The sequence below is a fragment of the Lutra lutra genome, chromosome 4 (genome assembly GCF_902655055.1).
Source record: "Lutra lutra chromosome 4, mLutLut1.2, whole genome shotgun sequence".
NCBI classification, from domain to species: Eukaryota; Metazoa; Chordata; class Mammalia; order Carnivora; family Mustelidae; genus Lutra; species Lutra lutra.
In genome coordinates, this window is record NC_062281.1 from 168898440 (window position 1) to 168913174 (window position 14735).

Sequence of the window (14735 nt, forward strand, 5' to 3'; positions counted from 1 at the left end):
TTTAATTCCATGAAGAGGAATGGTCTGCTTCATCTTTTGCTCTTTTTCCTTTGTACAGAATCTCTCCAATGTCTCAGAATTTCTGTATTAACAAATCTTGTGGAATGACTCCTGGTTCTTGATTTTTGATGGTGACGAAGTACACATTCTTTTCTCGTAGAATTTTGAGTTACACATTCTTTTTTTTTTTTTTTTTTTTTAAAGATTTTATTTATTTATTTGACAGAGAGAGATCACAAGTAGACGGAGAGGCAGGCAGAGAGAGCGAGAGAGGGAAGCAGGCTTCCTGCTGAGCAGAGAGCCCGATGTGGGACTCGATCCCAGGACCCTGAGATCACGACCTGAGCCGAAGGCAGCAGCTTAACCCACTGAGCCACCCAGGCGCCCTGAGTTACACATTCTTAGATCTCAAGGATTTTGGAGTTCAAACCATTCTGAAAACTTTTTAAAAAGATGCATTACTGGGATGCCTGGGTGGCTCAGTGGGTTAAGCGGCTGCCTTCGGCTCGGGTCATGATCCCAGCATCCTGGGATGGAGTCCCATATCAGGTTCCTTGCTCAGCGGAGAGCCTGCTTCTCCCTCTGCCTCTGCCTGCCACTGTCTGCCTGTGCTCATTCTCTCTGACAAATAAATAAATAAAATCTTTAAAAAAAAAAAAAAGCTGCATTACTTTCTGCTTCCTTTGACTTATGTACCCAAACTAGCATGATAGAGTGGATTAGCAGGATCCCCAAAGGGGAATTGTATGCAAATTACTGAAAGAAAAACAAGCAGCCAGATTTTATCCAGTTTCCTTTAAAGGATCAGCCTAGTTTCTACTGTTTGTTTTACCAGACTCTTCTGAACTTTTCATCAAACCAGATCTTTCCTCAGCATTTAAATCATTGCAGTGGATAAATAAATGGCTGCATGAAGCCTAGTTGGGTATATTTCTTTCATCCTTTAAGGTTTTTGTGCTGATCAAAGTTAGTGCCTTGGCACTATTCAGTAGGTGTTTTATTGTTGTTGTTGTTGTTTAAATAAGTAGAGTGTCTCATTTGTAGATGTATTACACTTAATAAAAATCTGGCATTCTTTACTCTAAAGCCAAGTAGCTCACTTATATGTCAGTGAGAAATGAACTTACGTGTCTTTTCCTGGTGACAGCATCATAGGGGTTGACTGACTCACTGCTGTACTTTGGGGTGTTGTAACCCACCCCTTTTGCTCTCACTTCTCTCCTACTTCCATGAGCCAAGAAAAGACAATTATTGGGGCACCTGGGTGGCTCAGTCGATTAAGCGTCTGCCTTCAGCTCGGGTCATGATCCTAGAGTCTCTGATTCGAGTCCCGCATCAGGCTCCCTGCTCAGCAGGGAGTTTGCTTCTCCCTCTGACCCTCCCCCTTCTTGTGTTCTGTCTCTTTCACTCTCTCTCTCTCAAATAAATAAATAAATAAATAAATATATAAATAATATAAATAAATGAATAAGAATAGAAAATAAATAAATAAATAAATAAAAATTCTTTCTTTGTGGTCACGCTTTGTACTTTAACAGTGTTTAATGTGGTCTCCCTGGCTGTGGCCCCTCTTATAAACCACTTTGAGCCCAATAATCCTAAAACGTAGGTTTGCATAGAGAACTCAGAAAACATTCCTTGTTTGATATCGCTTCTCTGTTTAGAAATACTCTATGACTTTATCTTATGTCCTGCTAGCGACTATTTTATGGCAAATTGTTTACTGTTGAGCATTTGACTTGCATGTTTGTAGATCTCGAGGATACTGAGACTTGAACACTTAACTGTGTTCTAGATACTACGCAGCCACTTGCATTGATCTCATTTATTCCTCAAAGCTACTTCTTGAAGGATAGATACAGATTATGGGCTTGAAAGTAGGGAGCATCGCTGTAGCTCCAGCGTTGACCCCAGTGCCTGGTCTCTTAGGGATTTTCAGTGTAGAGAAAGAGTTCCTATTTTACGGGTGGAGAAACAGGGTCTGAAAGGTTAAGCGACCAGTCAGCTCTTTCAAACATCATCTCACACCGTCTCCGTAGGTCAGATCCCTTAATCCGACACTCATGGCTCTTCCTTACCCTGTGGTGCTATTTCACCTCTCATTTCTCAAGCCGTCTGCTTAAGAGATGTTGTTTGATTCATCTGGCCCAAGTGTACCTGGTGTTTTCTTGTCTCTGCGCTTTCACTTGTGCTATATTTTGTACTTATTTTGGCTTCTCATTTTTCAAGGTCCAGCTTAAATTCCACCTCCTCCGTGAAGCTTTTCCTGAATAATTCACTCTTTTTTCTCTGGCTCCCGTGGTGCTTAATATCCGTATCTGTCCTTTGGGACGCCGGTTACTGCCGAGGATGTTTTTTCTTCAGAGAAGTAACACAGGTGGATTCTCCATTCACAGGGCTTTGATTCGATTTTACACTCTTTTGTATGTGTTTGCCCATGGGTGCTGACAGAATATGACCGGCTCATCCATTTACTCAGTCTTCCCATAGCAGCGGGTCCGAAATGAGGAAATGGTTGGTTTGGTTCACTAATGTCATTTAACAGAATTGCAGTTTAGGCAGAAGTTGCTATATCTAACTTACCTTTCTGACTTGTCTCCCACCTTTTTAGTTCATCCTCTCTTCCTTTGCCCAGCCCCCTACTCAGTCCTGTGCCCCTTCTGTCACCCTGTCTATGATCCAAAGCATTTGTGACCTCATGCCCCATCAGCCTGTTCCCTCCCTCACCATTGCCTCTGCCATTTACAGTTTTAGAGATGACATTTTTTAACCTACATAAAAACAGGAGTGGCTATGGGAGAAGAAGGCTGTCCTGATCATATGTCTCCATTTTAGACTCATCTTTTTATATTTTGTTAGAGGTTTTTTTTAATTAGGAAAGGATTATATTCTGATTTTATTCAGTCCGACTATTTAGAGGTGAATATGAAATAGGTTAATTACCTCGTGTTCTACTTCAGCCCCAACTTTCTGAGGTAACCAACGTTAACAGCTTGATATCATCCTAACACAGCCACCTGCACATTCACACACCGCACGCACACACACACACACACACACACACATACACACACATGCAGACGCAGAGTTGGGTTTTGTTTTTTTTTTTCACTTGGAGGGGTTTTTTCTTTGTTTATTTGTTTTTGGGTTTTTTTTGTTTGTTTGTTTATTCCAGGACTTTTTTTAAGGGTTTTATTATTTAAAGAAAAATTTTTTTATTAACATATAATGTATTATTTGTTTCAGGGGTTCAGGTCTGTGATTTATCCATCTTACACAATTCACAGCACTCACCATAGCACATACCCTCCCCCATGTCCATCACCCAGACACCCCATCCCTTCCACCCCCCTCCCCTCCAGTAACCCTGTTTATTTCCTCAGATTAAGAGTCTCTTATGGTTTGTCTCCCTCTCTGATTTCATCTTGTTTCATTTTTCCCTCCTTACCCCTATGATCCTCTGCCTTGTTAGATTCCTCATATCAGTGAGATCATATAATTGTCTTTCTCTGATTGACTTAATTTTGCTTAGGATAATAACCTCTAGTTCCATCCATGTCGTTGCAGATGGCAAGATTTCATCTTGTAATGGCTGCATGATATACCTGTGTGTGTGTGTGTGTGTGTGCGCGCGTGTGCGTGCGTGTGTGTATATACACACCACATCTCCTTTATCCATTCAGCTATTTTTTTTTTAAAGATTTTTTTTTTAATTAATTATTTATTTGACAGACAGAGATCACAAGCAGGCAGAGAGGCAGGCAGAGAGAGAGGAGGAAGCAGGCTCCCTGCTGAGCAGAGAGCCTGATGCGGGGCTCGATCCCAGGACCCTGAGATCATGACCTGAGCCGAAGGCAGCGGCTTAACCCACTGAGCCACCCAGGCGCCCCTCCATTCAGCTATTGATGGACATCTAGGTTCTTTCAATTGTGTGGCTATTGTGGACATTGCTGCTATAAATATCGAGGTGCACGTGCCCCTTCGGATCACTACATTGTGTCTTTAGGGTAAATACCCAGTAGTGCGATTGCTCATAGGATAGCTCTATTTTCAACTTTTTGAGGAACCTCCATACTGTTTGCCAGAGTAGCTGTACCAGCTTGCATTTCCACCAACAGTGTAAGAGGGTTCCTCTTTCTCCGCATCCTCACCAACATTTGCTGTTTCCTGACTTGTTAATTTTAGCTGTTCTGACTAGTGTGAGGTGTTATTGAAGTTTTGATTTGTATTTTCCTGATGCCAAGTGATGTGGAGCACTTACATGTGTCTGTTGGCCATTTGGATGTCTTCTTTGCAGAAACGTCTGTTTATGTCTCTGCCCATTTCTTTTTTTTTTTTTTTTTTTTTTCTTTTTAAAGATTTTATTTATTTATTTGACAGAGAGATCACAAGCAGGCAGAGAGGCAGGCAGAGAGAGAGGAGGAAGCAGGCTCCCTGCTGAGCAGAGAGCCCGATGCGGGGCTCGATCCCAGGACCCTGAGATCATGACCTGAGCCGAAGGCAGCGGCTTAACCCACTGAGCCACCCAGGCACCCAGTCTGCCCATTTCTTGATTAGATTATTCTTTGGGTGTTGAGTTTGATAAGTTCTTTATAGATTTTGGATACTAGCCCTTTATCTGATATGTCATTTGCAAATATCTTCTCCTATTCCGTCTGTTGTCTTGATTCTGTTGACTGTTTCCTTTGCTGTGCAAAAGCTTTTTATAGTGACGAAGTCCCAATAGTTCATTTTTGCTCTTGCTTCCCTTTTCTTTGGCGATGTTTCTAGGAAGTTGCTGTGGGGGAGGTCGAAGAGGTTGCTGCCTGTGTTCTCCTCAAGGATTTTGATGGATTCCTGTCTCAAATTTAGGTCTTTCATCCATTTTGAGTCTATTTGTATGTGTGTGGTATAAGGAAATGGTCCAGTTTCATTCTTCTGCATGTGGCTGTCCAATTTTCCCAACACCATTTGTTGAAGAAACGCTTTTTTCTGTTGGACATTCTTTCCTGCTTTGTCAAAGATTAGTTGACCATATAGTTGAGGGTCCATTTCTGGGCTCTCTGTTCTGTTCCATTGATCTGTGTGTCTGTTTTTGTGCCAGTACTGTATATTACCTTGATTACAGCTTTATAATAGAGCTTGAAGTCTGGAATTGTGATGCCACCAACTTTGGTTTTCTTTTTCAACATTCTAGCTATTCAGGGTCTTTTCTGGTTCTATACAAATTTTAGGATTATTTGTTCCATTTCTTTGAAAAAAGTTGATGGTATTTTGATAAGGATTGCATTCAATGTGTGGATTGCTCTAGGTAGCATAAACATTTTCACAATATTTGTTTTTCCAATCCATGAACATGGAACATTTTTCCATTTCTTTATGTCTTCCTCAATTTCTTTCATGAATACTTTATAGTTTTCTGAGTACAGATTCTTTGCCTCTTTGATTAGATTTATTCCTAGGTATCTTACGGTTTTCGGTGCAATCGTAAATGGAATCGACTCCTTAATTTCTCTTTTTTCTGTCTTGCTTTTGGTGTAGAGAAATGCAGCTGATTTCTGTGCATTGTTTTATATCCTGATACTTTACTGAATTCCTGTATGAGTTCTAGCAGTACTGGGGTAGAGTCTTTTGGGTTTTTCACGTAAAGTATCATATCATCTGCAAAGAGTGAGAGTTTGACCTCTTCTTTGCCGATTCAGATGCCTTTTATTTCTTTTTGTTGTCTGATTGCCGAGGGTAGGAACTTCTAGTACTATGTAGAATAGCAGTGGTGATAGTGGACATCCCTGCAGTGTTCCTGATCTTAGGGGAAAAGCTCTCAGTTTTTCCCCATTGAGAATGATATTTGCTGTGGGTTTTTCATAGATGACTTTTATGATAGCCAGTTATGTACCCTCTGTCCCTACACTGTGAAGAGTTTTGATCAAGAAAGGATGCTGTGGGGGCACTTGGGTGGCTCAGTGGGTTAAGCCTCTGCCTTTGGCTCGGGTCATGATCTCAGGGTCCTGGGATCGAGCCCCGCATCGGGCTCTCTGCTCAGCGGGGAGCCTGCTTCCCCCCCTCTCTCTCTCTGCCTGCCTCTCTGCCTACTTGTGATCTCTGTCTGTCAAATAAATAAAATCTTAAAGAAAAGAAAAGAAAGGATGCTGTACTTTGGCAGATGCTTTTCTGCACCTATTGAGATTTTCCTTTTTAAAAAGAAAGACACTGGATCCAGCAGTACATTTTATCTGCCTTTTCACCTATGCCCCTGCAGGTTGAACGCATCTGGATAGAAGTGCATAGAGTAGTGATGAAGAGCGCGGGCTTTGGAGCCAAACTGTCTTTAACTATGAATCCCGACTCTTTCCCTTATTAGCTGTGTGACCTTGGACAGGTTTCTTAAACTCCAGCCTCCTCGGTTCCCTTCTCTGTAAGTGGTCATCATAGTTGCAGAGGTTTCTGTGAGGGCTTTAGGCACGATGTATGTAAAGGGTATAGAACAGGCCAGACTTCTAGTTAGGACTCTGTTAGCTATTGTTACAACCTCACATTCTTTTCAAATGCTGAAAATACCCAGCAGTCTGGTTGTGCCTCCAGTGTGCATTCACACTCTCCACTTCCCCACTATAAACAATGTTGCAGGAAACTTCCTCGTACACTAGCTTGTGTGTAATGGGCTTTTTATTTCTATAGGTTGGTGTCCCGGAAGTGGCATTATTGTGTCAAAGGGTGATTTTCATAAATACAGCACAGTTACTTTCTGTGGTGTGGTGGGAAATACATAGTAGGTCTTTGTCCCCTGCTCTGGCACACAGCGCCTAAAACCCTTGGAATCTCCAGAGTGATAAGAATGACTAGTATTCACTGCATACAGAAGAAATTGTTGAACGCTAATGGAGATGACTGAGAGCTTGGGGGCCCCTAGAGAGTGTGAAGGATGGGGGTTTAGAACTCTCAGCCCTACCCCGAAACTCAGGGGAGAAGGGCTAGTGACTGAGTTAATCACCAGTAGCCAATGACTTAATCATGACTGCATAATGAAACTTCCTTAAAAGCCTCTAAACTGTGGGGCACAGTCGGTTAAGCATCTGTCTTTGGCTCAGGTCATGATCTTAGGGTCCTGGGATTGAGCCCCTGCATCAACTTCCCTGCTGAGTGGACAGTCTGCTTCCCTCTGCCGCCCCCGCCCTGCCATGAGCATGCGTGCATGCTCTCTAATAAACAAAATCTTAAAAAAAAAAAGAACTGAAACCCTAAACTGTGGAGCTTTAGTTGGTGAATGAAGTGAGGTGCTAGGAGGGTGGTGTGCCCAGAGAAGGCATGGCAGCTCCCCGCTCCTCCCCATACCTTGCCCTATGTATTTAGCTGTTGCTGAGTTGTAGCCTTTATAACAGACAATTAATAGTAAATAAATCATATTCCTGAGTTCTTGGGGTTATTGGAGAAATTATGAAACCTGAAGAAGGAGTTTAGGGTACCCCCTGATTTATATAGCTCATTGGTCAGAAGTGTGAGAGGCCTGGGACTTGGGACTGAAGTGAGGGAGGCATGCTTATGGGACTGAGCCCTTAACCTGTGGGTCTGCCCTAACTCCAGTAATAAGTATTAGAACGGAATCAAATTGTTGGTGTCTGGAGAATCAGGGAATTGGTTTTTGGTTTTTGGAAAACACCCTAGACTTTCCAAAAAGAGTATCACCACTTATATTGGGAGGGCCTGTTATAGATATTGAAATAAACTACAGGGAAAAGTGAGTACTTTTTAACTCTTTATTAAAGTGAGTTTTTGAATCTATACAAATAAGGTAAAAAAAACCAAACCCCTGTGTACCCGTTACACTGCCCCAAATCCCAGAGCATGCTCAGTGCTCCGTCCATACCCTACTGTCACTTCCACCTCCTATGTTACATTGAAAATCCTAGACATCCTACCATTTTCTTGTATGCATGTTTCTTAGGTCTCTCCAAATGATAGGTTTTTTAGACTGTGGTAAAAACAGGGGTGCCTGGATGGCTCAGTCCGTTAAGCATCTGCCTTCCGTTCAGGTCATGATCTCAGGGTCCTGGGACTGAGGCCCACATCGGGCTCTCTGCTCAACAGCAAGTCACCTTCTCTTTTTCCCTCTGTAATGTCTCTCAAATAAATAAATAAAATCTTAAAAAAAAAAAAGTTAAAAATAAGTTCACAGGTTTTTTTTTGTTTGTTTTTTTGTTTTTTAATAGGCTCCACATTCAATGTGGGGCTTGAACTCACAACCTGAGATTAAGAGTTGTGTGCCCTAACGACTCAGCCATCAAGTTCCCCCAACTTCCACAGATTTTTAAGTGCCTCCTATAGTATTGTTAACTACCGGTACAGTGTTGTACAGCAGATCTCTAGAGCCTATTCATGTGTAACTGAAACTTTCTACTCCTCATTTCTCCTTCCCCTTAGCAGCCACCATTCTACTCTCTGCTTCCCTGAGTGTGGCTGTGGTAGCTGCCTTACATAAATACAATCATGCGGTATTTGTTCTTCTGCTACTGGTTTATTTCATTCAATGTGATCTCCTGGTTCATCTGTGTTGTAGCATATGACAAGATTTCCTTCTTTTTTTTTGAGACTTTTATAATATATTCCACTATATATATATAAATACCACATTTTCTCTATCCGTTCATCCATTGATGGGTGTTTAGGTGGTTTTCATACTTTGGGTAATGTGAATAATGAATGCTTCAGTGGACATGGGAGTGCAGGTGTCTCTTCAAAATCCTGATTTCAGTTCTTTGGATAAATACCCACAAATAGGATTGCTGCGTGTTACGGTAGTTCTATAAACGATAGGCTCTTACCACTATAATCACACCAAGGAAAAATAAAAAGCCCTAAACAAAACATGTATTACTATTACATTTCTTTTTAATGCTGAATAGTACTCCATTGTATGGATACACCACATTTTATTTATGTATTCATCAGTTAGTGGTCATTTGGCTACTAGGTTTAATACTGCTGTGAATATTCATGACAAATTTGGTGTGAACCTGTTTTCATTCCTCTTGGATATATACGTAGGAGTGGAATTGCTGGATCATTTGTTAAGTCTGTTCTTAGGCTTTGAGGTACTGCCAGACAGTTTCCAGGTGGCTGTACCATTTTCTTTCTTTTTTTTTTTTTTAAGGTTTTTATTTATTTATTTGACAGACAGAGACCACAAGTAGACAGGAGGAAGCAGGCTCCCCACTGAGCAGAGAGCCCGATGTGGGGCTCGATCCCAGGACCCTGAGATCATGAACCTGAGCAGAAGGCAGAGGCTTTAACCCACTGAGCCACCCAGGCGCCCCGCTGTACCATTTTCTATTCCCATCAGCAATGTGTGGGGGTGCCAGTTTTTCCACATACTTGTGTATTTTTTCTTGTTAGGCTGCCTTCTGTGCTCATACCTAAGAAACCATTTACCTAATCAAGTGGGTTCTAAGAGTTTTATGTTTTTAGCTCTTATATTTAGGCCTCTGATACATTTTGAATTAATTTTTGTGTGTGGTGTGAGTTAGGGGCCAGACTTCATTCTTTTCTTTGAGGATGTCCACTTGTCCCAGCCTTATTTATCAAAAATACGATTCATTGAATTGTCTCATCACCCTTCAAAGCCATTTGACCCTAACTGTAAAGGTTTTATCTGGACTTCGAATTCTGTTGATCTGTATGTCTCTTCTTACCCGCAGTCTTGGTTACTGTAGTTTTGGGTACTAAGTTTTGAAGTTTGTTTTCCAATTTTTATATGAAATTGGTTTAGGAGCAGGATTCATCAGCATACTTTTTCTAGCTTCATAGCCGTAGAGCTCCCTCTTCTGTTGCACTCGTGACATGTTAAAAAATATGGTCTTGTGATTTCTGAGATCTGGTTCCACTGCTTGCTTCTGCTTTTTGGGGACTGTCTCTTTCTTTTACTCTTGTGCCCATGTGTGACTCAACTTGAAGTCCCCTCCCGGCACTTTATAATACAAAGATATAAAAAGAAGAAAACTGGTCCCTGGTCCTGTTGTCCATATAACCGCTTTTGACAGTTTTTAGAAACTGATAGTGTACAAAAATTAAATAAAAAGAAAAAGAAACCATGTACATATTTGGGCTCCTTGAGTAGTTGAGTCAAGTCAAAGTATTCTTCCATCCTTATCTGTTATGGTTTCAGGAAATTCCTTTCAGGAAAAAATAGGTATACCTTTACTAGAATATATGTAATTCTTCTTTTTTTTTTTTTTTAAGATTTTATTTATTTATTTGACAGACAGGGATCACAAGTAGGCAGAGAGGGGAAGGGAAGCAGGCTCCCTGCTGAGCAGAGAGCCGGATGCGGGGCTCGATCCCAGGACCCTGGGATCATGACCTGAGCCGCAGGCAGAGGCTTTAACCCACTGAGCCACCCAGGCGCCCCTCTTTCTTTTTCTTTTTTTTTTTAAGATTTTATTTATTTATTTGACAGCGAGAGAGGGACCACAAGCAGGGGGAGGGGGAGAGGGAGAAGCAGACTTCCCATGGAGCAGGGAGTCCCATGCGGGCTCATGTCCTGAGTGGAAGGCAGATGCTTAACGTCTGAGCCACCCAGGCACCCCTATGTAATTATTCTTAAAAATACATATTTATGCAAATTGTTTTTGAATTTGCTTAATATATAAAAAGAATTTTTAAATTGGGAATGTATGTCAGCTGAAGAGTATTACTACCACTTTTTAAATACTTTTTTTTTTTTTTTTAAGATTTTTATTCATTTATTTGACAGAAAAGTAGCACAGGCAGGGGGAGAGGGAGAAGCAGTTACCCCACCGAGCTGGGAGCCCAGTGCAGGGCTAAATGCCAGGATCCTGGGATCATGACTTGAGCCGAAGGCAGATGAGTATGGACTGAGCCATCCAGCCATCCCTTAAATACTTTTCTTAAGACTTCTCAGAATAATGAGGCTCCTGTCCTCTTGAGCTCCCCCTTGATAGGATTCCTGTACCGTTTGGGGAAGGAACCCAGGCTTCTTGTATAATCATTAATCCCATTAGTATATTTGCTGTTTAAGTGACCTTTATGCAGCCAAGAGGAGGGACTCCTGCTTGTATGGTCCCATCCCCCAGCTGTCCTTAGGTAGGTTGCTTCTGGTTACACTGTTTCAGGTTCCTTGAGTTTCTGGAACTCTGGTAATTTTGATGCTTTGACTGCTCATATCTTCTCTGACAGCAGGTATTTTCCTGTCACTTAGAATGTATGGTCCTGGAAGATGGGAAGTCGTCACTTTTTTTATCTGTTAGTGCTCAACAACATGTTTCCTGGCTGACAGACAGACTGCCTGAGGAGTGCTGCTGATGCTTCTGGGACTTGTGTTTATTCCCTCCAGGGGAGCCAGGAAGTGGGACGGAAAGTGATACTTCTCCAGACTTCCACAATCAGGAGAATGAGCCCAGCCAGGAGGACCCTGAGGATCTGGACGGATCTGTGCAGGGAGTGAAGCCTCAGAAGGCTGCTTCTTCTACTTCCTCAGGGAGTCATCACAGCAGCCATAAAAAACGAAAGAATAAAAACCGACACAGGTCAGTGGCAGGGACCTCCCCCACTCCGCTGCCCCTACTCCCCTGCCCAGAGCGGCCATGATCATTGCTGGGAAGGGGCTTTACTAGGGTAAAAACGTGTCAGGCTTGGTGCCATCTTTCTGTTGCAGGTGGGGAGGAATTGCTTTGGTCCAAATGAGACAGGCGAAGTTTTCTCCAGTGGAGGAATGGGTGGGCAAGTAATGGGTGGCAAGGAATGGGTGGTCGGTAAAGGAAGACAGCCTTCTCACTGTTCTGGTGTAAAGAATTTCATTCCATATTAAATCTGAGGAGGAAAAAGGGATGTCTGTAGAATAGGACTTGAATATGGCACTCGTACATGTTGGGAAGCTGCCAAGTGGGAGAGAGTCTTTTGCTCCTAATCCTGGTCCCTGCTTACACTTACTCCCTTGTGGGTGGACAGAGCTGATCTCTGACAGGCCTTTTTTTTCTTTTTAAATACAAGTGTTTGATTGCTTAGGATTTCTTTGTTTTATACATCTCTGTAATTGCTGATTTCAGATATCAGAGAGGAATAATATAAAGTCTATAAGATATGAGAGTACCTTTCTAGATAATGTTTGTCCACTGTGTGTGTTTTTGTTTTGTTTTTGTATTTTACAGTGCGTAATGAGATAGGAATGACATCAGTGGACAGAGAGGTCAGGTGTCACCCAGAGAGGATTTTAGCATTACACTCTGCCTGGGGTTTGTATGATAATGCCAGGGCCTATTAACTCATAATTGTACAGCTGTACTCAGGGAGGGGGATGCATAGCTTCTAGAGTGAGCAGTCTTTCCCTGACCTCAAACTGTCTTCTGGCAGGCGTGAAAACCAGGTGTCCATAGGCTGGCTTTTGTCCTGCTCCTCTTGGGAGCTTACATACTGAGGTGAAAGGATGCAAGCAAGGAGTGGCGGGGTTCCCTGTCCTCCAGTACCTTTGGGTTGGGTTGCTCTGCAGACCTGTGGGATATTCCTTCACACACCCAAGGCATTCACATTGTTAGCTTCGTGGTCATGGCACATGGTGGTAATACAGAATGAACTTGAACTGGTTTAAGCCTCCTAGGCATCAGCAGATTCTCTAGTTTTTTAAAGAATTTTTCTTGTCAGTGGTGGCGGTGGTTTTTAGACTGCAGAAATAGTATTTCCTCCAAAGAGTGACTCAAGATCACTGTTTAATACTTTCCTGCAAACCAAAAATCACTATGCCAATCTCATGACTGCAGTAAAGAAATAGCAAGATCTTAAGATTAGTAAGGTTATAGGCTATTTGATCACTGCGGTAGGCCTAATGCTAGCTCATCACAAGCAGTAGCAGGGAGCTAGACTCTTAAAATATTTTTTTAAATTGTTAAGGTAATTTAAATGTCATGTTCTATGTTGCTTTTATTAAATTTACTCCAGTGCTATTTTAAAGTAATGATTCTTTTCCTATTTCACAGTGTCTAGAATAGGGGGACAATTCCTTGAAAGTTTCTGGGACATTTTTTCCATTAGTGATTCAATAGGTAGCTACTGTTCATTGTAGGTGATACTTCCCCTTTTCTTAATGCCATGATCAGCTGACTGATAAAAGGGAATTAGACATGAACTTAACTTCCTCCTGTGGGTTTCTAGTAGATTTCCATAGGAACACTACTCCTTCCTACCCTTTTTTCCTCTGGCTCCTAGAGCTAACTCCTTCCAGAAAAATAGAAGGATTTATAAAGATGGGTATTATTTATTGCTTTCACAAATGGTGTTTTCTGTTTGGAAAGCCAGGATCCTTTTGTCATCCCCCTGGTGTAATACCTGGCTTGTCTTTTCCATTGGCCGTAGGCACCTATGTGCTCCAAGGGAGCAGAGTCGAGCTGATTTGCCTTCTTTCTATATAAAAACGTTCAGTGCACCAGAGTGGCACCTCAGGGGCCAGTGAAGTTTCTCTGATTCCTACCATCTTCAGTCAGGAAGTGTCCAAACTCCTTGTCCCCGACTCTTGTCTTTGTGGAAGGGTGGAGAGTGGAGCACTTTGTTCACACACGTGTGTACATTTGCATTCAGTACGCTACTTGTTTCTCCTCCCGACTTGCCACGCCCCAGATACTCTCAGAAAGTCGATAGTGAATTACTTCAACAGATGTCTGAAAGTCTGCTGTGTGCCAGGCATTGTGTAGGGGTGAGTAAAGCAAAGTGGAAGTGAATACGGTACCGTAGCAAAAAGTAGTAACTTTTGGGTTTGTCCTCTTGAGGAATATGAACATATGTCAAATAATTTTTAGCATTCATAAATGATCACGGTGTTCTGAATTCGTATATTTTATATGCTATCTGAATAATAAGTCCCAGTGACTTTAAAGAAAAAAGTAGAAATAATAACTTATAGCTGCTCTTAGAGGTTTTTACTAATACACAGAACTCTAGAATTCTAGGTAGTTTGTGACATTTTCATTAAGTAGGTACAGTCTCACTTGTGAACAAATTTAGGTTAGGCTGAAAATTAAATTCTTTTTGAAGTTTTATTTACTTGAAGTAATCCCCACACCCATTGTGGGGCTTGAACTCACGACCCCGAGATCAGGAGTCTCTTCCGGCTCTTTCAGCTGAGCCAGCCAGGTGTCCTGAAAAGTTAATTTTTTTTTTTTTTTAAGATTTTATTTGTTTATTTGACAGAGAGAGATCACAAGTAGGCAGAAAGGCAGGCAGAGAGAGAGGAGGAAGCAGGCTCCCCACCGAGGAGAGAGCCCGATATGGGGCTCGATCCCAGGACCCTGGGATCACGACCTGAGCCAAAGGCAGAGGCTCTAACCCACTGAGCCACCCAGGCGCCCCTGAAAAGTTAAATTTTTGATGGTTCCTGGTTTGCACGCTGCGTACTCTTCCACAAATGACTTAAGTGAGGCGGTTGCCTAAGAGATAGTGAAGTTACGCTTTCTTCCAGCTTCACTCTTGCAAACATGGGCCAGGAGGAAGATAGAGCATCTTGCATATGGTTTCAGCACCTGTCTACAGTGTGAAAGGTATTGGAGCCAGCCAAAGAGCTGGAGTCATGCTCAGGGCTAATGTTTGCTTTGGAGGTCTGCCCAGACCGTGGCCTGTTAGCAGTGATGCCCTAAACAGCCTCCTCCCCTACACTGTTCCTTCCAAATCCCTGAGGCTCAGGTGCTTGTGGATGTCGGCTCTCATTTGTCTTCCTGGGGGAGGCGGGGGCTGTAGATTTGGGTGTTCTTAATCCTAGC

At 42.3% G+C, this 14735-nt stretch overlaps 1 protein-coding gene and 1 long non-coding RNA gene across 5 annotated transcripts in view; one reads left to right on the plus strand and one right to left on the minus strand.

Annotated features, from left to right (window-relative positions):
• The window catches only part of LOC125096862 (uncharacterized), a 25423-nt gene extending 22790 nt beyond the window's left edge, over positions 1 to 2633 (minus strand). Inside the window, exon 1 of the long non-coding RNA XR_007126418.1 lies at positions 2584 to 2633. This is a non-coding gene — a long non-coding RNA (uncharacterized LOC125096862). The remainder of the gene's footprint in view (positions 1 to 2583) is intronic.
• MEAF6 (MYST/Esa1 associated factor 6) overlaps positions 1 to 14735 on the plus strand; it is a 28147-nt gene that overhangs the window by 8552 nt on the left and 4860 nt on the right. For all 4 annotated transcript variants that reach the window (XR_007126416.1, XR_007126417.1, XM_047723978.1 and 1 more), the window contains exon 5: positions 11327 to 11519. Coding sequence is in view for 2 of the 4 variants with exons in the window: in XM_047723978.1 (XP_047579934.1) it covers positions 11327 to 11519 (193 nt within the window). In the remaining 2 variants the exon portion in view is untranslated. The remainder of the gene's footprint in view (positions 1 to 11326; positions 11520 to 14735) is intronic.